The sequence below is a fragment of the Phaseolus vulgaris genome, chromosome 2 (assembly GCF_051622355.1).
Source record: "Phaseolus vulgaris cultivar YP4 chromosome 2, ASM5162235v1, whole genome shotgun sequence".
In the NCBI taxonomy this organism is placed as follows: domain Eukaryota; kingdom Viridiplantae; phylum Streptophyta; class Magnoliopsida; order Fabales; family Fabaceae; genus Phaseolus; species Phaseolus vulgaris.
The window spans coordinates 1,096,634-1,123,912 of record NC_143499.1 but is presented as its reverse complement, the minus strand read 5'-3'; the positions used below and the strand labels follow the sequence as shown (position 1 = coordinate 1,123,912).

The following is a 27,279-nucleotide window of genomic DNA, read 5'->3' as shown; positions in this document are numbered from 1 at the left end:
ACTAATATATCTCATGAGTTTTGCAATTTATTTCATCTGAATTTATCCTTTTTTATTCATTTGAGTGATTTTTTAAGTATTGAAATGAATGATTCTTAAAAAAGAATATAAAAACAGAACATTTGGATACATCTTAGTTTCCCAACTATAAATTGAGTTAATAATAAGTTAAGTTGTGATTCGACACTCAGATCAACAATCTTGCAGAAACCAATACTTCATCCATCCAATTTTTTTCAAATGGTTGATGCAAGTAAATTTCTCTTATTAGTCAGAAATTTGAGGGGAGCATATAACTCAGATTCATAAGAAATGAAAAAAATAATAAAACAGCGAAGTTAGAGTTAAGTATAGAGGAGCAGCAGTTTGATGAAGGTTTGTGTAATGTTGTAGACCAATTTTGCTTATATAGAAACAGAGGAAGTTTACAGAATGAAATTTGGTACATGAGAAAGGCAAAAATATCATCGGCAATCATGCGCACTAAAATACAATTGCATAATGGATCCAGAAATGGCTTTTGACTTATCCTCTTCTGGTAGAACATAGCCCTGGCCCCCACAGACACTATAATCATTTGCCCTCTTCCAAAAGAAAACAAACAAGGAAGTGTTAATTTGAATTTATCCATGGGGTATGGGGACCCAATAATTTACCCTTAGTTTTGTTGTTGTACATTTATTTCACGTGGAGAGACGTAGACAGTACAAGGGATAAACTGAAATTAAGTCTGCCGAAGAAACTATATATAATTTTTGACAGTAGAGAATGGAGAATTGAAGTGAGGTGAATTTGGATTTAAATGCCGGCAATGCACTCTGGTGGGATGAGTGTGTACCTTGACTTATCTTGGCAGTAATCATATATGATATGGTTAAGACGAACCCACCTGTACCTTCGAGCTTCAATGGCATTAAGAGCTTGGTATGCAGCCCCTTCCCACCAATTACTTTGATTAGAGGCACAGTTGGCAGGTCCTGGTGTTGGGCACCCTTCAATGTCAAAGTCCTTGTAATATGCATAAAAGGGTGCCTTACTCCAATCAATTTTCTCCAATCCCCCTCTTGTTGCCCAGTTATCAGCTTCCCACAACGTCGAATACACTCCCATTGCCTGCATCCTTGGGTATGGGATTCCCTTCCCTTCATTGTTCTTGTACACTCTAATGGGAAAATCATCCACGTAGAACCTGCACACCAACATCTCTCTAATATCAATTTCTAATGCTTACTTCATTAATTATTATTACTACAACTCCAATCTATATCTTATCTTACACAATATGATGATGATTCCACATGATGGTATAAGTGTGAAAATCCAATGAAGGATCAAACCAGAGGTTCACCCTTTGCTCTCTATCCCCTTTTCCATGAGCGTAGATATTTGTCTGAACTGTGTAAGGCTGACCACTACGGTTCCCCAAGAACTCAAAATCAAGCTCGTCACGTACACTGTCGGTGTCAGAGTTCATCTATAATAATAACAATAAGTAAGTTAATGCGTTGTTGTTCAGTTCAAACCTTGTTTTTCTTTAAACATACAAAATGGATGTTATAAGGACGTTTAAACTCACATAAAATGCAGTGACGGTTCCTGCAGAATCTCCGGGTATAAGTTTGATTTTCATGCTAATACGACCAAACATGTACTTATTTTTGGAAGCAAAACCGCAACCTGGAAAAGACGCAGAGTGCGTGAGCCAAATGATAAAGAGAAGAGTTAGGAATAAGTTAAGGTTATGTGGCTTTACCTGAGTTTCGGTCGAGAATGAGTTGGATGGCTCTGTCTTGATCAATTTGCTTGATATGAGACTCTGACCACGTGATTTGAAAGTCTTGCACAAAAGTGGCTGGTCGCCCCCAGACGCACACAGCAGATACTAGAAAGCATGATAGCAAAAGAATATAGAGATCAATGTTTCCAAAAGTGTTGATGGTGGCCATGAGGAAGTTTAAGTGAAAAGATAAAGGTAAAATTGGAATGCAATTGGAGGGAGGGAAGTGTGGTATTTATATAGGAGCATTGTGATTGAAATGAAAGCGTCACAACAGCATAGCTTTCCATCCAGCTTTTGGCAAACAATCAGCATGGCCTACACTATTCATGCTTGGTACACCACTTTTGTCCTCTGCTGCCTAATCATTTTTCTGAGCGTGTGCATTGTATGTAAGGCAGTGAAAGTGAACAGTATTAATGGTTAAAGAGAGAGAAGCATATATGCACTGAATGTGTCTTTCAGGCACCTCTATATTCAACCCAAATGCTGCTCATTTCTACATTGAAAGCAAACCAATATATACTTAAGCATTATACTGCATATAAACCTGCATAGAAAGTTAATGTTATGCATTCTTACACTATAACGAGAAAAATATACAATAAATAAGTAATAATCATTTATTTTATCAAACATTTCATCCATATTTATTTATGTGATTTTTTTAACAATTTTTTTTTCTTTTTTCAGTCACTTATTATAAGTAGGGGTGCTGGAGATGGTTACCTTTTTTTTCTTCTTTAAAATAAGATGCCATGTAAAGAAAAAGTAAGTAAATTAGTTAAGTTGTGACTACTATTTTTCAACTTTTTCCCCGGGATGGAGAGTTATATTGCCATTAACCTTGAGAACTAAAGTTTCAAGAAAAAATTCGAAGAGTGCGTGTGCATTTTTCCCATTAGTTAAATCTATAAATAATATAATTACAGTGTTAAGTGTAGTTTTTTTTAGTGGAATTCAGAAAATAATATGGTTGTAGTGTTAACAAGTTTTTGGTGTGTTAAGAGAGTTCACACAATAATATGGAATTCAAAAAATAATATTGTTGTAATTTTATATAATTTGTTATCTTTTATTATATCATGTTAGTTGACAAGAAATCAATATATATAAATCCTAAATTCTAAATGAGCTAGTTTTCTTATTTCATTATTTCATGATAAGTAACTAATTTACTATTAAATTAAAATAATAATAAAAATCATTAAATATACTATAATTTATAATAAAAAATTAATTATTATATTAACTAAATTTGATATTATTTTATAAATTAAAAAATTATTAATATCTTAAATATTTTTATTATTAATAAAAATTAATAAAGTGGTTTTTAAATTAATATCTAACTTTGGTTATAGGTTTTAACTAATAACTATTTTAGATTCTAAATTAATCACTAATTTAATTAAAAGCTACTTTATAATTTTTTTAATTAAAAACTACTTTATAACTTAAAATAATTAGAAGTTGAAACCTTGTTATATGATAATTATTTTTTATCTTTACATTATTTGATATTTAATAATTTTTTTAATAGTCATCATTTATTTTGTTAGAGTAAGAGATCGAGATGAGTCTTACCTTTTTAATTGTGTTTTATTTATTATATTTATATTTTTAAATACATTAATTAAGTATTTATTTATTGGGACTAATAATTAAGTTAAATGTTAACTTATTTAGTAGTTTATAAATTAGTTTTACTTATACAAAATTATTTAATAAGTATTTAATAATTATTAATAATGATTTAATAATAATTTATTGTAGGAGTTTGTAGTATATAATTCAAATATATTCTAGTTTATAGTCTTTTTATTTATTTTTCATTATTATCTCCTATATTTAGTATATTTTTATTATAAAGGAAATTAATTAATGTAATATTTAATATTTAATATTTTTTGGTTATTTCTTTAATTTTTTATATCATTCAAATTAAAAAAAATTATAAATTTAAATAATAAATATTTCACTATGTGAAAAATTACATAAATAAAAATTATAAGAATCAATAGTAGTTTCAATTAAGAGATTAAAATTTATAAAAAAATAAAATAAGAACTACATTTATTTAATACCCATTAGACCAACTTGTTTAAATAAAATGATTTGTTCAAATAAAAAACTATATACAAATTTTTTTAAATAAATAAAATTATTAATAATTTTAATTATTTTTAAAATTTTAAGATTATAATTACATAATAGTATATTTTATTTAAAAATATAAATTTATATAAATTTTATTTTATTTTACCAATTAGTTTATTAAACATTTCTAACTTAATAAGTTAATTATTAGTTTGTACAATAACTCGTAATTATGAATTTATTAATTACTAATTATGATCAACTACCAATTAACTTATTAACTAGAAGTTAATTTATCAATTCTTAAGAAGTTTGTTATCCAAAGTGATATGGTGATTTTGTGATTTTTAATATGCTATCAACTGAAGAAAAAAAATTAATATATATAGTCTCAACAATTGATAATACCTTTGTAATGCTCTGTTTTTTATAAAAAGGTTAATGTATATATCGTGTAACCAAAAGATATCATTTAACCAAAATTAACTATAAATAGTAAAATCTGATCAACCGAGCGTCTAAGTATCATTTAAGATATTATATATAGGTTGGATCAAGTGAATTATTTTTTAAAAAGTAATATAAGAGAATTTTGGTAAAATGTAAAATAATTTATATATAAGTTCATTTTAATTTATAATTTTTTTTAAATAAATTTTTTTTATATTAAATATTACTATACAACTTAATATCAACAACAATATTTTTTCATTACATAAAATTTATAAAATTATTTTTAAGAATAAATTTATTCTACTAACACCAAAAGGGGAAATGATGAAACATTAATTATTGTAAAGAATGCTGAGAAATAACACGTGTGCAGTGATTTTTTTCTTCTTCTGTATGACGTAGGATGAGTAAATTGAGCAGAACGGCATTTGAGCCCCAACTTCCACATTGAATCTAACATGATTTTAATTAGTATATTTAAATCTTTATTATTTGATCATAAAATCCTAAACTATATGACTGTTCACTTTTATGGTATAAATTCTCTAGTTAATTACACACTGAAAATTATCATAAAATATTTCTTTAACTAATTAATACTGAAAATAGGCATAACATATTTAATACTGTTTACAAAATACAAATATCTTAAAAATTGAATATACATGTGTATTATGTCTACAAATATTTAAACTTATTTTTTGAACTTTTAACCTTATGTATAAAATATAATCACAATAAGAAAAACAATAAAAAAAAGTAAACTATTAAGAATCAAATCAACATATAATTTTATATAAATAGTCATAATTTAATTATATTCACTAATTCATCTAATGTTATACTATTCGTTTAAAAATATTATTCGTCTACAACGAATCTTACTTCAATATGTTCAAGATAAATAAATAAGAAACATATGCATTTCGAAATATTATATTAAGGATGTTTTATTAAATAATAAAACCTAATTAATAAAAAAAATTTGATTTACATGTGAATGCCATAATTATGAATTAAGTTAAGTTCACTAGACTAACATATATAACTATAATTTTACATCATATGTCTAAGAAATTTCTCATATTTTATTTTGATTTGATATCTTAGTGTAATGATATTATATTTGTTAATAATGTATTCTTGTATTTAATACCTACAAAACACAATAAAACACAATTGAGTCAACATATTCTACACCTTCTCACTTGAGTGATGTATAAAATTATATTGTATGGAATCATTTGAGATGATATATGTGTAGAATATGTTGACTCATGTTGACTCAATTGTGTTTTATTGTGTTTTGTAGGTATTAAATACAAGAATACATTATTAACAAATATAATATCATTACACTAAGATATTATCAAAATAATTGTTTATACATTCTCACTCAAGTTTCCAAACAATAAGTTGAACAAAAAAAATCATTGTTTGAGCAATAGATCAACGCTGAAGTGATGTGTAAAAACACAAAATTTGTAAAAGATCAAAAACATTTTTCCAAATAGATATTTCTTATTATAATTACTCCAACAAGTTTACTTTGTATAACACATAATTTGCCTAACATACCCATTATACCCCCATTTTGACTCTTCTAAATAAATATCAAATTAAAAATCAATGTAAACTAACCTAAATTAAAAAACAATTTTTTCACACCAAAGACATTAAACACATATCCAACAATAGTTCCATTCCCAATCAAACAACAAGATAGTTTTCTCATTTAAAAGTTACTTCCAAATAATGACTAAAAAATGGGTAGGATTGCACCAAAAATTTAAGAGACTTAAAAGACATAACCGATCAAATTAAAACTCTTAACAAATGGTCATCTAATTCAAAGAATAACTTTTCTCAATTAACAAAATCAATAAAATTATTGATCACTAACGTAATAGGTTAAAAGAGATTTTTTTAAAAGAAATACTATAATAAAAAAATTACTCTAAATTCAATTATAATGAAGTAGAATTGATGCTAGGATTTATTTATAAATTAAGTGAAAAAAAATAAAAATTTAAATAGAAGTAGAGAGGGTCCAAGAGATAAAGAAATACACAAGAAACAATAAAAAAATGAACTTTAGGATCTTAATTTATATATGTGTGTGAGAGAGAGATAAAATGCTAAAAAATCATATTGAAAAGAAAATTTATTTGTTGTATAAACTTAAAAAAATATCACTATAGTTTAATATTATGTTTTTGTTAGGGCATATTGGTCACGAAAGTTATTATATGTAATCTTTATTTTTCACTTTACTTTATTATTTTTAAGACTTTCTTGTAGTAAAAGAATGCTATAAAACACATACTTTAATTTATTTTTAAAACTCAAAATGATATAATTTTAAATTGGATTTGTGTTAATATATCCTAATAGGAAAGTGGCATAAGATACATATCTTAAACTAGTATAATCCCTGGGACATGTCCTTAATTAAGGTAAGTGTGAATCAAAGATGGTATTTAAGTCCATACGGCACCGTCCTATAAGTCATTAGTGAAGAATTTGGGAGAGTATTGAAATGTGTGCTAGGTTGAAGTTTAAGAAATTATTGGGTGTAGGTGCAGTAACGAGGTTGGGGTTTAAATGCACTTAATTGTGCTTCGTTAGCGTCACGCTGGGAACCACAAACCCTGACTGTGATGGGGTGCAAGAACAGTACCCAAGTGTCGGCAAGATAGGGATAAAATACAATATACTATGTACTAAATACAAGTAAAATCAAATTAATACTATTTTACTTTTTTATGAGAAAAACGTGGAAGGAATATATATAATTACGAATTAATAAAAAAATAAATAACGTGATTGGATCGTTAATTATGGAACTAGTTTAATACAATGATCTCTTTAAATAAAAATTATAAAGAAAACATGATGATTAATTTTCATCCACTAAACATAATGTTTACTCAGTCCAACCCAGTTAATTCTAGCTTCATACCCAATATTTCTACTAAATCAAATAGACAACCTTATTTTCACTATGCTCTTCCTCCTCTACCATCTTCAAAACCAAACATAAGCTCAGATCAATCTGTTTTCAAGTTTGTGTGCTTTTTCTGTAGTTGTTGGAATCCGCTGGAGGCAACCATTTATATTTTGCCCCTAATAATACACTTGTGGTCGTGTTTCAAGTTTTCATGTTAAGTTTAGTTTGTTCCTTTTGCAGTGGTGGATTTCGTCATCTTCTCATGCTCAGAAAGTCCTAAAATTCACAAATATACTTTATTTTTTTAGTGAAATGATGTTTTCAATTAAGCGCCATTTAATTTTTTTTTCCACCTTTAGCAGAAAATAAAGAACTGGGTCAGTGATTTGGAGCTGGTAAATATTTGTTTTCAGCAGAGGGGGCTAGTTGGACAGCACATAGAAACTCAACCTGTTCACTACTTCTCCCTCCCTCGAGCTGGATCAATCATTTAGGGCAAGCTGAACACATTTTTGTGGCAATTAAATGCGATGATTTGTTGAATTTTAGCACTTCGAATTCAAGTTTTTGTAGAAGAGTACATTACACTACTAAATTTGTGCGTACAGAAAAGAAGAGTTGAGGAAGGATCTGGTGTTGTGTCAATATCAGCCATATAGAATAGCATGCATATCATGAGTGTGGTTGGAAATTAGTGTAGGCTTGAAATGCAGAGTTCATTTTCAGTACAGAGTGAGTGGCAGTGAGCATAGATAGAATTTGAAATGGATTCGGATTTCCTCCTTTCCCTTTCTCTTCATGCACCGAACAACACACAGACCCCACTTGAAATAACTTCATTGGCATGGTTGGCTCTTGAAGAAGCACTAATACTACAACAACAAAATAATTGATGGTCCTAATTACTTACAGAGCAACAGGATATTCGTTGTAGCATGGTGAATGCTTTCTATGAGGATGTGGACTTCTAGACATGAACTTGCCACACATGTTAACTCTTGTTTACAACTTATCTTCAAATGGGTGGATAATAAGAAAGCTTTTTGTGATACAAAATAGATGCAGCTTCAAATACAGAACTAATAGGTTGAAACACTAAAAAGTATCAGAAGCAATTCACCACTTAATAAATTAAAAATTATATATATTACTATATTCTTATAATGAATTACCAATTGAATGTTCTTCCTGATTCATAGTGTCAAAACGTCTTTTCTAAATAAACATAGTTTTAGATAAATCATTTACTGATTTTTATTTGGTACGAAATACTGTATTGTTCGAACAGATGAATGTTACATCCAAATGATGACTAAATCTCTGTAATATCGTACCTGCTACCTAATACTGTATTTGCAGAGAAAATAAGATCCGTATATTACCCCACCTGCTAATTAAGATGATTAAAGTTGAAAGTATAAGGGATTGTCCTGAATGTGAAAAGGAGTGAAGGGTTCCATACATTTTGTGGTTCATTATACTAATGAGTTAAAGAAAATATAAATAATAAAATTAAATTATAAATAGTTATTTAATTATTCATGTTTTTTTTACCAATAGCTTTAAATTAATTTATTCACTTCATTAAAAGAGGTTCATTTACGTTTTTTTTCCCTATAAGCATTTTTTTTGTTATCCTTAAACTCCACACTCTTAGGAGAGTAGCGTATATATAAATGATTGTTAGATATCGTTCTACTTTAATAAATTATTATAGGTTTGAGTTTTGATTTTTTATGTAGTTATGTTAAATATTTAAAAGAAAATTTTACGGCTAGAATGATTTTTATGGATGAAGTATCCAAAGAAAGAGATTAAAGCGTTTGTATTAGTAAAAATTAAAATTCAAGCTTACTTCCTTTTTCTTTTATCAAAACAACTTTTTTTTCTTTGAACCAAACTTGACTATCCCATAATGTCTTGTGTTTTTTTAGGGGAAAAAATACACGCGAAATCAACACATACTCATTAATCAACTGCAGAAAATAAACAACACATGATTTAGCGTGATTCGGTCGTTAACTGCAACCTACATCCACATGAACAATTATTAGGTTTTCATTATGTTCTGTTGCACCCCAATTACAATGATATCTTTAAATACAAATTATAAAGAAGATACAATGATTAAGCTCATTAACTGAACATGGTGTCTAGTTAGCCCAATTCAATTGGTGACTTCATACCCAACAGTTTCACTGAAGGTTCTAAGGTAGGGCTCACATGACCTACATGCTGAGTATTTAATAATTTAAGCTTATCTTTACTTGAAAATAATCAATTCACCTCTTATTTTTTTTTTAATATATATTTGGTGATCATTAATTGTAGGCCGAATATTTCACGAATAAATTAGAAATATATTTTCTACTCTGTATGAATTTATTTGAGATTCAATAAATGATAAAAAAAATATAATTATGAGTGTTAGATAAAGGTCATTTTCAATAAAACTGTTTACAAAGATTAAAGTTGAGTAACATTGCTTAACAAATTTCATCATCAAAGTAAATGACATGTTATTTATATAAGCGTGATTGATTATAGACATCATTGTTTTAAGAGAATTATAGTTTGAAGAAGAGTAATTAATGCAAAAATATTTTAAAATTTATTAGTGCTGAATAAACTTTTGTTAAACGCCATTTTAACAACTTTAGCGTAGAAGTAAGTTTTTGTACAAAGCGTTTAATCTGTAAGATCCTGTGCTGTTGTATTGATTATTTTAGAAAGAAAAAATGGAAACAGTTTTTAAATGTTTCTTTTTGTTGCAGGTGTAACTTTTTTTATCATGATAATGAAGTGGGCGTGGGTTGCTTCGTATTTTGTTTTCTCACAGAAAGTGGGTTGGCTCAGCCTTTAACATTTGATTGGACTACACAGTAGGAGTGGAGAATCATTCATGGTACAACAAATTGGGCCATGTTATCTTTTCACAAACAAGAAAAAAAGGTTTGAAGTTTAGAAAGCCCAAATTTGTCAATATGTACTACAATCAACGTTCTGCGATTAATAACGTGTTGGAATAAGTTCCAGAGAAAGAAACCTTTCTTTACATATTATACCACATCTACCAGAAGTAAAAAGTTATAGTTTCTATGCTTTAATCTAAATGGACATAGCAAGTGGAAGTTAATTAGGATAGATTAACGAGTCTGATTTTGGTGAGGTTTATACCTGAATTATTGGGCATGTGTGTGGTTAGCGTGTTATGAGCGACAAGAAGAATGGATAAAACGACAAGAGATGCAAGCGTGGGAAAGATGTTATTATGTAAGCATTGGTATGCGGCTGAAGGCTGGTTATTTAGTCGCTAGCTTAGCAGTGTGAGTATGAAAGACAGCAGAAGGAATGCATGTTCTGAATCATTCCATCAGATTTACCGAACCCCAACCAGAGAAAAAGAAGAATGATTGCCAGGATCTTATTGTGATTGCATAATGATAGAGTAAAAAGATAATACCATAATGTTGAAGCCAGAGAGAGATTATGTTCTTTCTCTTTCCCACACTCAGACAGAAAGAGAGAGGCCGTTTTATATGTATTCTATGGTGGGACTACTCTGCTGACATATACTACAAAACCAATGCTACACCTCAAACCAAAAAACAAAACAAATAAAATCAAAGTTAGGAATTAAAAGCAGTTTACACATACATGCATGCAAGCATGTGTAAAATAAATGAATAAAGAACAAAAATCTACAGCTGTAAATGCATGTCCTTTAGTGGGAGATTTTCCCTCACATCTGGTGAAAATTGGTGGCCTTTTTCTGTTTATATATTCTACTTGTCTTATCTACTATCATGTATTTGGGGTTCTCAGTTCTCAGTCAGGGATGTAATTGTAATGTAATGTCTATGCTTTCTCCCTTGCAGTTGCAGCAATTATTATACAATCTTTGGTTTCTTGTTTTGACAGAGGCTCGTCGACCAAAGGAGAGGTGTTTCCCTTTTCGGGGCTCCTCCTTTTCTTGCCCCTCTGTATTTTTCTCATTTGTCCTTCTATGTTCCATCACTTCAACATGAAAAGTTCTTTTTAGCAATATATTTATTCCTACCTCCTTCTACCCTGTCATTCACTTTGTGCTCTTTGCTTCATCCTATCCTATATTATACTATCCGTCCTTTCATTTCTCAATTTCTCTTTCTTCATCACCTCTCTTCACTCTGTGCTCTTTCCACACCACAATGACACTTGATAATCACCATGTTATTTGTGGCCAAAGACTCACTCTTATTACCATTTCTCTCTGCTTTCTCATAATTTCAAGTTGGACCCATCTGGGACTTGTTACTGAAGGTACATACATGTGTTAGAGGTTTTCCAAGCTTCCAAATGGACACCAATACCAACTGCAACTAACAATTCTCTTCTCTTTGTTCTAACAGGTAGAAAGACTCCCAAACAGAATGGATTTTATCAGGTACAGCCAGCTTACTTTTAAAGAGGCTCTTCACTCCCTGCTAATTATTAACATGAGTGATTGTTTACTGATCACAAACCTTAACTTGATGAGAAATTATGGTGATTTGTGTAGACAGTGCATGATGAGAAAACAGTGGTGAGGGCACAGATAGGCTCAAGGCCACCAAGATGCGAGAGAAGGTGCAGGTCTTGTGGACACTGTGAGGCCATTCAGGTACCTACAAATCCCCAAGCGCAGAACGGGAGGATCAACTCTTCAACTCTGTCAACTATTGCTTTTACAACGGGAGAAGGTGGGTCCAACTACAAGCCCATGAGTTGGAAGTGCAAATGTGGGAACCGTATTTTCAACCCCTGATTTCAATTGTTCCACAATTTAGTTGTTAGATAATCAAGGATGACAGCAACTAATTTGCCAATTTTGTATATGAATATACATTTCTAAGTAATTCTTTTGGTTTTTTTAGTCTTTATTGTTCTTACCTCTCAATGACCTCTCTCTGAGGCATGTTTTTATTTTGCTATAGTAAATTGTCCCCATTTCTTTGCAGAAAATGTTTAGTTGTATCATTTGCGGGTGCTGTGTAAATCGCAGTTTGCGAGTTGATTTAGCACTTCTGCTTCTCTAAAGCAGATTCTGCGAACTAAAAACTTAAAATGAGTGCTAACTTGCTTAGAGCAGCTTTTAAAATGACTGCTGCTTTTGTTCATTTCTGGGGTGATAGTTAGATGGACACGGAGATTGGAGTGACGTCTTCTCTGTTTTGATTTCTTTTATTTTTCTGTAAGATATAAATGCATGGAATAACATAAATGTTAACATGGCCAACATGTTGGTAAACTTCCCAAGTAATACGAGATGTTATTGGAGACGCACAAATGAGAAAAGTGATTTTACGACAGTAATATAACTGACATGTAACTAACTTGTATAGATATATTACAGAGAATTTGGTCACAAGTTATAATGATATTTTATTTTGTTTTCCCTTGAGAATCCTGCAATAACGTGAGATTAAAGAATATAATCAATCTTTTTGAAGTTTTGAAAGAACAGCACCATGAACAGTGCCTTACTCTTTATGTTCTTTTTATTGAGCAATCCTGGAGCACTCTCTAAAGACGGAGCCAATCCCTGCCACATTCAATCAGAGAAAGTAACAAAGAAAAATTGACAAGCTAACATCTGATTGTACTCTTAAATTTCCTCTTTTTCTTATAATATTATTCCAAAATGTGAACAGACATTAATTGTTCACTACTTGTCCTGAGCGAGTATTAAGTTGCTTTCAAGTAGATTTCTCATATGCTGTGAGCCACGCGCCTGAATTGCAGTGATCAATCTATTCTGTAAATTTGTATAGATATATTTCAAGCAGTTTATGACATAATGATTTTGTAAGCCAATAAATAAAATTAACAATAAGGCATATTACAATTCTAGTTAGTCCATCATCTCAGCATACCATTAAAAACACTATAATTTTGCTGAATATCTATAAGTACTAAAATAAGCAGTAATGTAACATGTTCAAAGTCGCACTTTGGACATCACTTATGCTTGTAGAACATGATGAAGATGTATTATGAATGCATTGCCACCGTTTGACTATACAGTGAATTATATTGTGTGTGTGGTGAAATCATAATAGGCACTGATAACTAGCCACCGAAAGGAAGCAGAGAATGGTATAGAGGGCTAAAAATTTTCTAGCATCCTAAGAAATTGGCAGTAGTTTTTCCATAAAGTGGTGGTAAACTGCTGAGTCCATGAACAGAGGGACATGGTTAGTTGGAAGGAAATCCTACTCTGTGATTTCTATTCAAAATGACAACACAATAAGAAGTCACATGATGTAACACCCATCCCATCTTGAACATGTTGATTGGTGTATCAACAGTTAGAAGGCACCAGATCAGATGCTGTTTTCAGTAAAGCAAACTTTGTGGAGTGTTATATGAACTTCTTTCTATGTACTACTTATTTTGAGTCCTTGTCGTTGATGTCTAGAAAATATTCTTCTAAAATTAAATAAAAATGAGAATTGACTCGCTCTAGTTATGGGAAAAAAGAGACTAAATGATAACTTGATACTAATTTCATTCACTTAACATCTAAAAAACATTATTATTTATTTCAAAAAACGGTTTTAGAATGTCAAAAAAAACTTTATTCTTTTACATATATCCTGTCACTACAATAATGGTTTCCATACTGTGGATTGAATAGATGATTGATGGATTTGCGCGACTGCGTTAGCATAAAAATAAGATGCAACAGTAGTACCCTTCGAAAACCCATTTGTCGTGAAGCAAATTTGAACCCAATGCGCATAGTTATTATTTTCTATTTCATGAGCATAACTTGTTGAAAACGAAGAACATGCATTGACCTCTTCTCGATTTAAATGGTTATGCAACTTTCCAAAAGTTATACCAAGTATAACCGTAAATGGGTCTGAGTCTCAGATCCAAAGAAGCTAAATTTAATCAGGGAAATTCATTTTAGTACCAACACGTCTAATTGAAAGACAAAATCATGATGAAGCAGCATCATCATCATCACCTGTAGCATATCTTTCGTTCAGTAGTTGATTGCAAATTCAATCCTTCTACCCAATTTTAGTATCAAAATCAGAACTCTGATTAACTTAATTATTACATTCATTGCATGTAGAGAAATGTTTACTTAACAACAAAACATTTACCAACATTTGTTAGAACAGAAGGTTTTGTGGTTGGAGAGTTGAAGGAAAGGGAATTAAGCAAGGAAGTCCATGAACATAAGCTTGGTATGGTATGCATAAAAAAGTTGAAAAGATTAAAGGGAATGTTGGTGGAAAGCAAAGGTCAAGACAGAGACAACTGAAAAGGTAGGGTTGGGGACCACGATGAGAAAAGGAATACTGATTCCAATTCCCCCATACATATACAAACTTGACATGATATATACACGCCTCTTTCTCTCAAGTTTTTTGTGCTGTAAATATCAGCAACACGGTTTTGAAGATGGCCCATCCCTGTGGCGTGGACAAATAAAATGTACTGCATACACCAGTAACACTTTAGTTCCCATCTGATGCTGATGGAGCAGCTGCTGCGGTAAGTGATAAAGCACCACATTCTTTTTATTATTATTCTATCTATAACCTTTGTCAGGATTTATTCACCACAAATTATCCCACATCGTTTTTGGCATTTACCCAAATGCATTTTCAACAATCACATGACTTGCCTCTATTATTTTGGTTTCGCCACCTTACAAGTTCTTACCATTCACTTTAACCACACTCATCACAACTTAAGACAAAAAATCTACCTAAATCTTCCTCTACCTCTTATACATCACCCTGCATCTTTTCTTGCAGTATTTCTCATTCATATTTCTTCCACTACCCCTCCTTCCTTATAGATAGGCCATTTAGAATGTAACAAATAGGGTATAGCTATTTACACTCTCATATTTGTTAAGTTCACTTCCCCTTTCCTTCTTTTGTATGTCAAATTTTATATCTTTTAACTTTAATTTCCTTTTTTCCGAAATAGTTCCATTTATTATAAACTCTTTTTCTAGTTTTCACGTGTTTTCCCTTTATCACCTTTTTTTTTTATCTTTTGAAAGTTGGGTATGAACAACCACGTCCCAACTTTATCAGCATTGAAGTTATACAAACCAATTGACTCGTCCTAAAGCTACTTTCTGTTTCTTGAAAAATGAATAAAAATCCATCATTAGAACAGTTCCGAAAAATACTTTATGAAACTATCCTTAAAGGTAACTTTTGGGAACTATCTCAAAATTACTTTTTAGAATTATATTTGAAAGGTATTTTTTGGAATGAAAATAATAATAAAATATATTTCAATTTTCTTATGAACAATTGAATTTAATATAATTTCAGTAAAACAAAATTAAGATAATATTTGAATATTGAGTAGAAAAAGACAAAAACAGGTATAAAGGATTGAGAGTACAACCAAAGTGGACCTTAAGGAATAGGATTTAGGGAAGGGGGAATGAAGTAGAAATTAAGGGGAGTGTAAATAGTAGGAGCCGAACTGAAAAACCTCCGAAATGAATGAGATATGGCCCAAGAAATATGTTGAACTCAACAAAACGAGCATAGATGCGGGAGTAATCTTGGTTCAATTGTAAGGCAACTTCTTCCTGCACCTCCATATATTCTTCCTCCATATATTCTTCTCTTACCTTCATAGTTTTTTTTTTTAAAAAAAAAAATATTCCTATGTAATATTTCAGACATAAGTTTTTTTTCAAATTTGTATTTAACTTCCATATTATATAATCCGAAACTCCGAAACTCTTTTTTTCAGATTCATGATTAATTTTCGGGTTATGTAATTCAAAAATCCTTTTTCATATGCATGTCATGTCCAGATTACATAATGAAGCTACTCGACACGATAAGGATAAAAAGGTATTTCACGTTCTGTAAGGGGTGGTAGAAAAACCTATAGAGGTGAAGGAAGAAACAGCCTCAATTGTAACATGTAGATCCAAGTGAAATGGAGGCATAACTGCAACCTACAGGCCCTAAAGAAGATAACCCATTGTAGGGACGTGAATCACGTCCCTAAAACAAAAGAGCAGGGCAGTTACTATTAATATCTTCCTATTTACTAAATATACTCCTCTCTCTTTTTCAATTCCGGTTAAGGTAAATTTTTTAAAATAATCTTATTTTTCCTCTTCTATTTTTTTTGTTTTAGTTAGACGTTTGAAACTTCAAACTCATGTTCAATGCGCGGAAAATGAAGAGTTCTCAATTAACTTTAAATTGAAGGTAAAACACAAGCTCGTTTAACTTCATCTGGCGTTAAACAAAAACGCCTATATCGATTAATTTCTCACATTTCATCACACTCCATCCAGAGTGTTCGTGGGTTGACTAAAGAGCAGTTTATATCATATTTGTAAACCAAACTAATCAAAATAATTTGAATGGGTCTAATTTATTTTTTCTATTAAATTTGAATAAAAAAATAATTCAATAGAGAATTGATTTGGGTTAGATTTAAAAGGAATATTTTAAAATCTTAAAGAGAGAACTTTTTATTGTCTTCAAATTACATTTATATGTGACTTCTAAATAGTTAAATTGTACATGCATTTTTTTTCTTTTTTATTTCAAATAGTTATACCATATATGACTCTTTTTATTTGAGTTTATTCAAGTCATTGTTTTCAAGAATTAAGAATAGCAAATAGATCACTATTTATAAGTATCGTCCGAACTCATAGATAAAATACTAGACTGACCAGACATAGCTACAAATATATCTTCTTAAATTGGATAAAATACTAGATTGACCACACAAAGATATAAATATAACTTTTAAATCGGATATTAAAATAAAAAAGCATACAAAATATAAACCCTTCTTATACTTCAAGAACTAAATAAACCCTTTTATATACCATTATAAAACATTTTTAAACAATAAATACTAATTGAATGAAGGCACTCCCTACCTAATTTCATTTTCACGTGCAAAGAATTACCTAATTCTCAAGATGAAGAAAAATGGTTAATTTAATTTATGACAATAAAATAGTTCTAAATTTATATTTCTTTTGTCAAAAATAATCTGTCATCAATACTTTTGTCTCTTTCCCCTAAATGTTAGTCACTCTCTAACTCCTATTAAGTATAATAATTTTGAAATAATTAATACAAAAATATGTTATGAATTGAAACTTATTAAAATGAACGAACATCAATTCTAATCTGAAACTTGTAAATGAGAACGGAAGAATGAATGGCCAGTGTACAAAATACTACCACTAACTAATAAACACAAGAAAACACGGGACATAGAGTAAAAGATGGACAAAAAAAAAAATGAACGAAAGAAAAATTGTCACAGAAGAAACTATCAACCTGTGCAAGTGAGAAGACACTAAATATATATAAATAAAAAATTAAAATTTCAAATATGCCATATTAATTAACCAGGTTCAACACTAAACCCTATATTCAATCCAAGCATCAGAGGGTTTGATGGGTTAGGTTGGATTTTATACAAACATTCCAAAGATGAGACCCATTTATACCCAGACTTTGAACACCTCCAACTCCCTTCTATGTTTTCACCGCCTCTCTGTGCCCTCCCATTTCAATACCCTCTAGTTAGTCACCAGTTCTAATCTCAAGCTTTTTCTGTTGAATGGGTAAAGTAGTGAACATTTGACTTCATATAGTAATTAAAGCTTTGTGCATCTTCAGGTCATCCTTTCTTAAGGGGGTTGGAGTGCAGTGATTATTCTTGTAATGTTTGCACCTCTTAAGTAGAAGAATCTTTAATTATTTCAATGAATGCACTTATTAAATTGTGAGTGAACAATGTATATTCAATTTTGAAGAGTAGAAAGGATATGAGCCCAATTGGACCAACCTTTATTGACATCACCAAGGTAATGCTAGATATAACGAAAGAGGCTGTGCCTCGATACTAGACGAGTTTAATACAAACTACCACAAAACAAAACAAAAAATATGGTACCTGCTCTTGCTTCTCCTATTCCACCATCCAAGAACATAGATACTGCTAAGCTTGACAGGTAATCCTTAAGCTTGGGAAGGGGAAAGCTAGGAAGAGTTGGAGAAGTTCATGTGATCATCTGAAACCATAGTTACGCCGACATTGGGGTTAGTCCAGGCAGTACCAATACATGTTTTCCTCCTCATAAACACCAGTGACAGGCTAAACTACAAATAATTGAAAATAATGGTGTATAAATAGCTCCACCAGGGTAAACTTTTAATTGCAATGTAACCTCGACATACAGTATATAGCTAAATAATAAGAAATTTCTGAAAACCGGCAATTGCAACTGTGACAGCTAGACTTGGAGTCCAATCACTATTCCTTCCCCATCACCTGCACTGAAAAGCAATTGGAAAGCTTAATGATCAGTGCTGTGCCCATTGAATATCCTTGATGTTAATCCCTTCCTTGACCATTTCATAAAGCGGACTCATTTCCCTCAACTTCTCCACCTGCTGAACAGTGAGCTTCACTGCTCTGTCAATTTCAGCCTCAGTAGTGAACCTCCCAATTCCAAACCTAATAGAAGTGTGAGCCATGTCCTCCTCCACTCCCAACGCCCTCAAAACATACGAAGGCTCCAGGCTAGCACTAGTGCAGGCACTGCCACTGGACACAGCTACCTCCTTCAACCCCATTAGCAAACTCTCCCCTTCAACATACGCAAACGACAAATTTAAATTCCCCGCATAGCGCCTCTCCATGCTCCCATTCACCACCACCCCATCAAGCTTCTCTCTAATCCCATTAAGGAGTCTTTGCTGTAAACTACAAATCCTCTTCTCATCATACTCCATCTCGTTTTTAGCCACCTCGCACGCCGCACCCATTCCCACAACCAAAGGAGTGGGAACAGTACCACTCCGAATCCCCCTCTCTTGGCCACCCCCATTCATCTGAGGCTCAACCCGAATCCTTGGCCTCCGACGTAGATACAAAGCCCCAACTCCCTTAGGCCCATAAACCTTATGCCCACTCAACGACATCAAACTCACATTCCATTTCTCCACATCAATCGGAATCTTCCCCAACGCCTGAGCCGCATCAGTGTGAAACGGCACATTAAACTCCTTGCAAATCCTCCCAATTTCCACCATCGGCTGAACCACTCCAATTTCATTGTTCACCGCCATCACCGAAACGAGACCCGTATCGGGCCTAATCGCAGCCCTAAGCTTCTCCAAATCAATCAACCCGTCAGACTCAACAGGAAGATAGGTGACATCGAAACCTTCCTGCTGCAGGTGGCGGCAGGAATCGAGCACGCACTTGTGCTCCGTCTGCGTGGTTATCACATGCCGCTTCTTGTCCTTGTAGAAATGCATGACGCCCTTGACGGAGATGTTGTTGGACTCTGTGGCACCGGAGGTGAAGACTATCTCCTTGGGGGACGCGCCGATGAGGGACGCGACCTGAGCGCGCGCGTTTTCCACGGCCTCGTCGGATTCCCAGCCGTAGAAGTGGGTGCGAGAGTGAGGGTTTCCGAAACGAGAGAGATAGAAAGGCAGCATCGCGTCCACTACACGCGGGTCCATCGGAGATGTTGCCTGAACGTCCAGATAGAGGGGTCTTCCGGAGATTCGAACGCCCTTCATCGTCGTTCCCGAGGAGCTGTTCCCATCGTGTTCCGGCACCGCGGCCTCCACCGCCGTGGAGGTGGAGAGAAGCTGGCGGCGGAGGCTTTTGGCTGATTTTGTGAGGTGGTGGCGGAGATTGGAAGCAATTAGCTTAGAGGTCATTGGATCGATGAGGGTTTTGGGATGGATTACTCCCACCTACTATTTCCTTCTTGTCGGTTTCGGGAATAGTGAGAAAATGATAGAGAAAGAGAAAAATGACCTAATTTTTATTTTGACTATTTCATTTGATCTCTGGGGTTTTCCTCTTGAAGATAAGCATAAAGAAAGGTTTTCCTTTCCAAACTCCGTGGATAATCGAACGGTAGAGAGTGTGTTGAGTGTAAGTGACTTACTATACGATCCCACACTTTGAATTGCAATTCGGATAGGGTACCCGGACCTAACTCTTCTTTTCGACGACGTCGTTTTACCTTCCACGTAGTACAAGTGAAATTTTTAAAAATGGTTAATAATTTTATTTATTTATTTTTATGTAAACTAGTAATATAATTATATTATATTTGCTATACATATGTGTCTGTTTTAAATTCTTATACGAGTTAATGTTCATGCGTTGATTCAGTAAAGACTGTCCCATGCATAAATTTATTAAATTTTATAATATTCTTTTCAAATTATATCAACAATTATTTTAAACTAGATACTCTTCTTCGGTTTGATAAAAATGATGTGTTTAAAGACAGGGAAAAAAATTATATTTTTGTATACTAAAAAATTTAATTCCAAAATCTTGTGAATATATTAACGTATAAACCAAGATAGATGAAAGGTCTAAACACTAAACTTAAAAAGTTAAACAAAAATATATTATCAAGTGATTAAGATGATTCGGAATTAAAATAAAAAAAATCTTGAAATTGAATTTACTGTAATTAGCTTAATTATGGTTTAGAGAAAAATGGTTTTAATATTGCAATTTGGTCAAATAACACCCCTATTTTAAATTTCAACAGAATTGCAATTCTGTTACCTTGGTTCCCGTAAGCGTTATATGCGTGAATTGTGTCAAACGCCAATTAATAAATTTCTTTTGCTTCAGTGGGTTCGATTCGATGGATTATATTTAAAATATAAAATAAAATTTATATTTTTAAAAATTAAGAATATATTAATATATTTAATTTTAATTTTAGATATAGAAAAATTATAATACATATATATTATTTTGATAAAATAACAGTTTTTATTTTTAAATATTATTAGTATTTTATAAAAAGAATTAATCCATAACTTAAGTTTACATACTAATTTAGTCTAAATGGTTAGAGATTAAATAGGTCGAACAAAAAATAATTTAATTAAATTTAAGAAAGATTTTGTTAATTTATTTTATTCTATAAAATTTTAATACTGACCATTAGACCAAGTATGTGTACCATAATTTGATTATACGTGATTATATATTTTTTGTTTTGTTTAAATTTAAAATAAATATTTTTGAAAAAAATAATTTTTAAAATGTATTTATTTAGAAAATGGATAGAATTTGTATCTTACAATAAATAGAACATGTCTATTTTAAAATAAATAAATTAGACAAAGAAATACAAAAAAAAAATAGATATGATTAATTTAAATAAAAACTATTTAAAAAAAGACACAAACGAACTATTTCATCATATCGAACTTCTTTAGCTACAAATACGAATACGTTTCTCTTTTAATTTTTTACCCAAAAAAAATGTTTCTGTTTTCATTATTGTGTGCAGATAATTTGAATTAGAAGTTGATAGCGTTGTTAAACAACATATGTTTAATACCTAGATTATTTTTTACTATGCTCCATAAAAAAATATGTTTTTTTTAGGTGTTTTTTTTTAATTAAGTTTGAGTATTTTTTTTTACTTCTTTTTATTATTTTGTTGTCTTTAATGGGTTCTTACGTAGTTAGTTGTTCACCATCAATGACACGATGATATTTCTTATAAATATTAAGCAGGTGTATAGGAAAATGAACAATTTTGAAAATAAAAAAATATCTGACATAAATTCGAGATGCAAAGGCTGTATTATGTTGGAGAAGTTACAAAAACAAACAATTGGGTTTTCAATCAGGAGAGAAAGGACCCTCGTCATAATAACGAAAAACTTGAGCATAAAGAAGATCAAGATAATGAAGAGAGAATTATTTGACCAACGGGGAAAATGAAGAGAATGAGTACAAAGGTAACAAGGATGATGATAATGTAATAAAAGAAAACAAAATGAAAACAAAAATAAAGAGGATGAAAGCAGTCAAAAGTAGAGAGATTGGTGTTGAAGATCCCACATCAATTATTAATAGAAACATTTCATAGTATATAAGTGAATACAAATTTCATCTTATAAGTTGATTTTATAAAGCTAAGTTAAATTTAAAGTTCACTTATTATGGTATTAAAGTTTAAGGAAGAAACACCCGATGGTAGTGCAGCAGGGGAGTTCGGCTTCTAGGGTGAGAGAGTTGGCACCCGATACTACATCGGTCCAGATCGACCGACATGATCCACATGCAGCTGATTAATGACCCAACATTTGTTAATATGTTTTTATTAGGTCCATTAACGACAAAAAGTACGCAATCATCTAGCACTAAATACTGAGTGTCGAGTGCAAAGTCTGACTTGAGTGTCGGAGTGTCTTTTGCAGGTACCATTCGAGGCTGGAGCAAGCGAGGAGGAGAAATGGAAAAGTGAAAGCGTAGGAGTACAACCAAAAGAAATAAGTGAGGAACAGACCTACCAACCGATCAAGGAGTAGTTCGAATCGTCTTCTCAGTTTCAACAATTTTAATTAAAATTATGAACAATATTTGTAAATAAGAATTGGTATTGATTGTTATTGCTCGAAAATTTTGAAACCATTCTTGAAGGAGAATATGGTTGAAGGGGATGATTATAACATTTCATCTAAATGTTTAATAAATATGAATAATTTTATAATTTATATTTATTTATTTACTGTTCTTATATTATTAATATATACATATAATTTTATTTAAAAAAATTAATTCGGTTAAAAAATGATTTTAAAATTATGCTAATATAAAATTAACATAAGTATTTAAAATATTTAAGGTTATAATTAATTATTTTTAAATTTTAATTTTTTTTGTATTTTTAAAAACGTTGTAATTTATAATTATTAGTAATAATAATAAATAGTGATTATTTTAATATTTTTCTAATATAAAAATATAAAAATAACATTGATAATTAATGTGAATATAAAGCTAATTTTAATATAAAATGTTAATATTAAATCAAAGTTTAATACCTTAAACTATTGATAAAGAATTAATAACTTTATTATTATATATTTAATAACAATTTAATGATTTAATTGTTATTAATGGTAGACAGATGCATATCTTTATGTTTAACCATACTTAAAAAAATTTATAAAATGTAACAAAAAAAATTACTTCAATAAATATTTATAATTACAGGAGTGAATCTAATCGACTATAATCAAGAATTTAAAAGATTATATGGGAGTTGTAATCGATTATGAATTGAAATATATTGATTATAGTCTTTTAGAAACACCTTGAGACACATTTTGTTTGTAATATATCTATCCATGCATGTTCACAATTAAGGGGCACAAAGGTTATTGTTCCAAATAGAACAATATTTCAACTCGTATCTTATTTTTTGAAGTTTTTTTTTTTGGAATATGGAGATTTTACAAAATTTCACACTCTTATAATATTTCATTTGCACTTCAATATTTTACAACTTAAAAATTTAATTTTGTATATTATTGTTAAGAAAAAAAAATGAAAAGTTTAAATTTTACTACTAAGATTTAACTATTAATTTTAAGAATTTAAATATCTCATTTTATTATATTAAAGATGAGAGTTTCTTATAAAAATCATTAACACTTTTCTTAAAACCTCTGTTCTAATAAAAAAAAATATGAAGTTAGTTTTTCTTATAACCTTTTCGTTGTGCGTGTGGAAGGGGTAAAAGGCAGCATAAAGAGTGAAAGAAAAAGGGAGTTTGGATGAAAAGAAATGTGCTGATTTCTGAAGAAAGAAGAGTGAATGCAGACCATGGATTTGAAGAGGAAGCTTAGTTGGCCAAGAGTAAGCATCTCTATTACCTTTGTGGTTTAGCTTGATGCACCCTTGATTGCACAACCATTTGTAGCAGATCAAGGGTATAGAATCAGGAACAGAGTGTATTCATTAATATACGAAAATGATAAATAATGTTCATTTAATTTAATAATAAATAAATAAAGAAGGGGCTTGTTTTACACAAAAATAGGTGAGTGAGGTTTGGGTTCTATCTAAAAGTTAACAAAGTTACTAGTGTTGCTTAAATGCTTTGATCTTGTCATTGAATAAAAGTCGAAATATGTAGAATTTGTACAACTTGTGAAGAAGGCTATTGAGGTAGGTAAGCTTAAATTTTGCTAAGGATCCAAAATGTGGAGATTAGTAATTCCAAAACACGGAGCATTTTTCTTTGGCCGGTGGTGAAGCCCTCTTTCGTGTCACTGAAATCACCCAGCCCAACTCTTTTCCAGAAACAAGTAGAAAGAGGAGTTTTTCCCCAATTCCACTTTCAGTGTGCCCAATTGTCCTAACTCAATAACCCTTTCTCTACACGGCTACACCCGTGACAATCTGTTACACCCTCTTCATTTTTTTTATCAAAATTTAAAAATCTCATGATCACGCAAGTAAAGAACAAAAAAAAAACCGCCAGAACTGAGAAATGCGTAATGCTTTTGGGTTCACAAAAAATAGCATACCAGATATGTATTGCGTAATTGTGGTCCAGGAAGGAAGCTTGAAACAGAAGCACATCTCCCGCATAAGGCGAGTCAATTCAATTGTCATGTTCCATGTAAACTCGCATGATTCGGTTCCTTTTTTTATGGTACCAAAACGAGGGATTAGTTAGTTCCTTTAATAATAATTTAACTTATTTTTAGGTCAAATAAAACTGAGTCCACATAAACTGAGAAATAAAACTAGGTCTTGCAATTGCAATTTCATCGCCTATCAATTTTTGTTTACAAAAAAAATAGTTGTAGAATCTAACTTGTTTTTGTATGTATTATATAATTTTAATTATACTCCGAACATGTTAAATAAAAAAACATTAAAAAAGCGAAAAAAATGCGTCGTTGAAGGCGACAGGTTGACTAATAGTGGTGAGGGATGAGAAGTGACGAGGTTAGAAGCCGTTGATGTTGGCGTTGCGTTGATCTAACGGTTCTTGATGGAATTCGAGGCAGGATTTTTCTTCATCGCCAACTACCCCAAGCGAATACACAACATCTTCCCTGCTCCACCCCGCACGCAGCAAAACCAAGGAGAGCACTCTCACGTGCCACGCTATCGCCTCTTTGTCCTTCAATTTCAACTCGTGCTTCTTCTTCTTCTCTTCCACCGTCGTCATCTCGCGTATCTCCTCCTCCGTCCACCCTCCCTCTCTCAATTTCCACACCATCCTATCCAAGCACCCCCCGAGCTCCCCCTTCACGCCGCCCCACCACCACCAACTCTCGCACCTAGCCTCCGCCAGCTCCGACCAGAACCTCACCCTCCTCGCCGCAGTCGCCGCCCACACCGGCTCATCCATTTCCCGGGCCAGAAGCTCCCGGAAGAACCCCGACACATCGAAGCTCAGCAAACAGACATCCCCGCTGTCGTCCACGTAGAACACGGGGTTCCCGGCGGCGTCAGGGGAGGAGGCAATATAGCAATGCCGGTAAATCGGGACGAGCCGCGGCGCATCATTTAACAACCGGCGAAGGACCTGGGTCGGGTCGGGCGGCTGCGGGCCCCACGAGGGGTGCCAGAAGCGCGTGTTGGAGACGCGACGTAGAATCAAGGAGGCGGGGAGGTTGAGGAGAATTTGGAGTTGTTGTGTTGAAGAGGAACGCCAATTGGGGAAGCCCTGTGATATCGGAAGGCCTTGTTGGAGGATCGCGCGAAGGTCCGGTGGGAACGAGAATTTCAATTTGGATTCTAGGTTTCGGAGTTCTAGGTCGGAGAGTCCTTCGTCGATTACAACGTTTGAGGATTTTAGGTGGTTAAGGAGGGTGCTGGTGTATGCTGCGAATGAGAAACATATTCGTTTCGGCCTCGGGGGTTTCCACTTCGCTTTCTCAGCCTCCTCCATCTCTTTAACTGTGCAAATTTCTTCAGAGAATGAAAATTGGTGTTTGCGAATTTGGGGAATCAAAACACAATGGCTATCACTAATTGTAATTGTGTTACGTACTTCTTTTACCTGGTCGTCACACTCTGTTTTCTGTTTCCAAGACTCGAATAAGTCATTACAGAGAGAAGTATAGATAGAGAGAAAGTTTGTTTGACTTTTATTAGTTTTTGAAAATAAATAAAAATAAAAATACACGGTTATGTGTTGTAGTTGTTCTTAACCTATTGAGGGCAGAGTTGCATTAGGAATTATTAGGAACTCCGTTTCTATCCCTCTCAGACTCGTAATATATGGAGCTGTAACGTAGTCATGTTGCTACTCACCCACGTGTAATTTTCTATTGCCATTTAATATTTTATTTTATTTCTCTCTCAGCATTCCTTTTCTGCTCCGTGAATCCTTATCAGCAGTTTTTCATTTCTGAATTAACAGGTAAGAGTGCTTATATAGAAAATATTATAAACTATTTAATATAATGTCCAATCATACCTTTTTAATATTAAATCATAAATTATTGTTCTCCTAGTGATATCGGATGATATTTTTACACTATTACTTTTCTCTCACATCTAAGTTATACCTCTATAAATTATTATTTTTAACTGAACCTCTATATGTTATCTACAACTATTTTTATAATAAAATATTATATTAAAATAATAATAAAAATATAAAGAAAATATTATAATAAAATGATAATTTATAGAGTTGTGATTTAGATGTGAAAGAAAATTGATAGTTTTAAACCATCAGTACTCATGTATCTTGCTTAAATGAATGGTATTCGGGTATAATTTACATTCTGACTTGATTATTTCTATTTCTACGGATTTTATATCCTAAATGTACATAAACTGTTATTTGAATATATGCGACACACAATTTTTTTTAAAGAAAAATTAATATTTATTAATAAAAATAAATTTTAAAACACATGGAAAAAGGCTAATTTAATTTGATGTAACATATTTGAATTAGAATAATAATAATAATAATAATAATAATAATAATAATAATAATAACATTATAAAGTAAATAAAAAACATCATAAAATTCTATATATTAACATATGTACTTATGAAAAAAAATGCTAGAATAATATATGTGCATTGTGTATGTTACCAAAATCAACAACTCTTTTTTATTTAATTCTAAATGTAATATTTTATTTTTGGTTCGATGTTAATATTCATT

The 27,279-nt window shown here is 31.6% G+C and overlaps 4 protein-coding genes across 4 annotated transcripts; 1 reads left to right on the top strand and 3 right to left on the bottom strand.

The window, feature by feature from the left end:
* Positions 1-365: 365 nt before the first annotated feature.
* Positions 366-2,272, bottom strand: LOC137810009 (putative xyloglucan endotransglucosylase/hydrolase protein 6). The gene is made up of 4 exons (XM_068611110.2): positions 1,754-2,272; positions 1,577-1,677; positions 1,278-1,474; positions 366-1,189 (listed from the first exon to the last, which is right to left on the bottom strand). The coding sequence occupies exons 1-4, from the start codon at positions 1,944-1,946 to the stop codon at positions 799-801; spliced, it is 882 nt and encodes a 293-aa protein (XP_068467211.1). The 5' UTR covers positions 1,947-2,272; the 3' UTR covers positions 366-798.
* An 8,810-nt stretch (positions 2,273-11,082) lies between these two features.
* Positions 11,083-12,263, top strand: LOC137810008 (EPIDERMAL PATTERNING FACTOR-like protein 2). Its single transcript, XM_068611109.2, has 3 exons — positions 11,083-11,582; positions 11,672-11,706; positions 11,821-12,263. The coding sequence occupies exons 1-3, from the start codon at positions 11,471-11,473 to the stop codon at positions 12,064-12,066; spliced, it is 393 nt and encodes a 130-aa protein (XP_068467210.1). The 5' UTR covers positions 11,083-11,470; the 3' UTR covers positions 12,067-12,263.
* Positions 12,264-18,106: 5,843 nt separating this feature from the next.
* Positions 18,107-20,268, bottom strand: NFS1 (nitrogen fixation S (NIFS)-like 1). Its single transcript, XM_068611119.2, has one exon. It carries the CDS (start codon positions 20,015-20,017, stop codon positions 18,644-18,646), a length of 1,374 nt encoding a protein of 457 aa, XP_068467220.1. The 5' UTR covers positions 20,018-20,268; the 3' UTR covers positions 18,107-18,643.
* Positions 20,269-24,874: 4,606 nt separating this feature from the next.
* LOC137810007 (uncharacterized) lies at positions 24,875-26,445 on the bottom strand. Its single transcript, XM_068611108.2, has one exon. It carries the CDS (start codon positions 26,041-26,043, stop codon positions 25,093-25,095), a length of 951 nt encoding a protein of 316 aa, XP_068467209.1. The 5' UTR covers positions 26,044-26,445; the 3' UTR covers positions 24,875-25,092.
* Between the last annotated feature and the right edge of the window lie 834 nt (positions 26,446-27,279).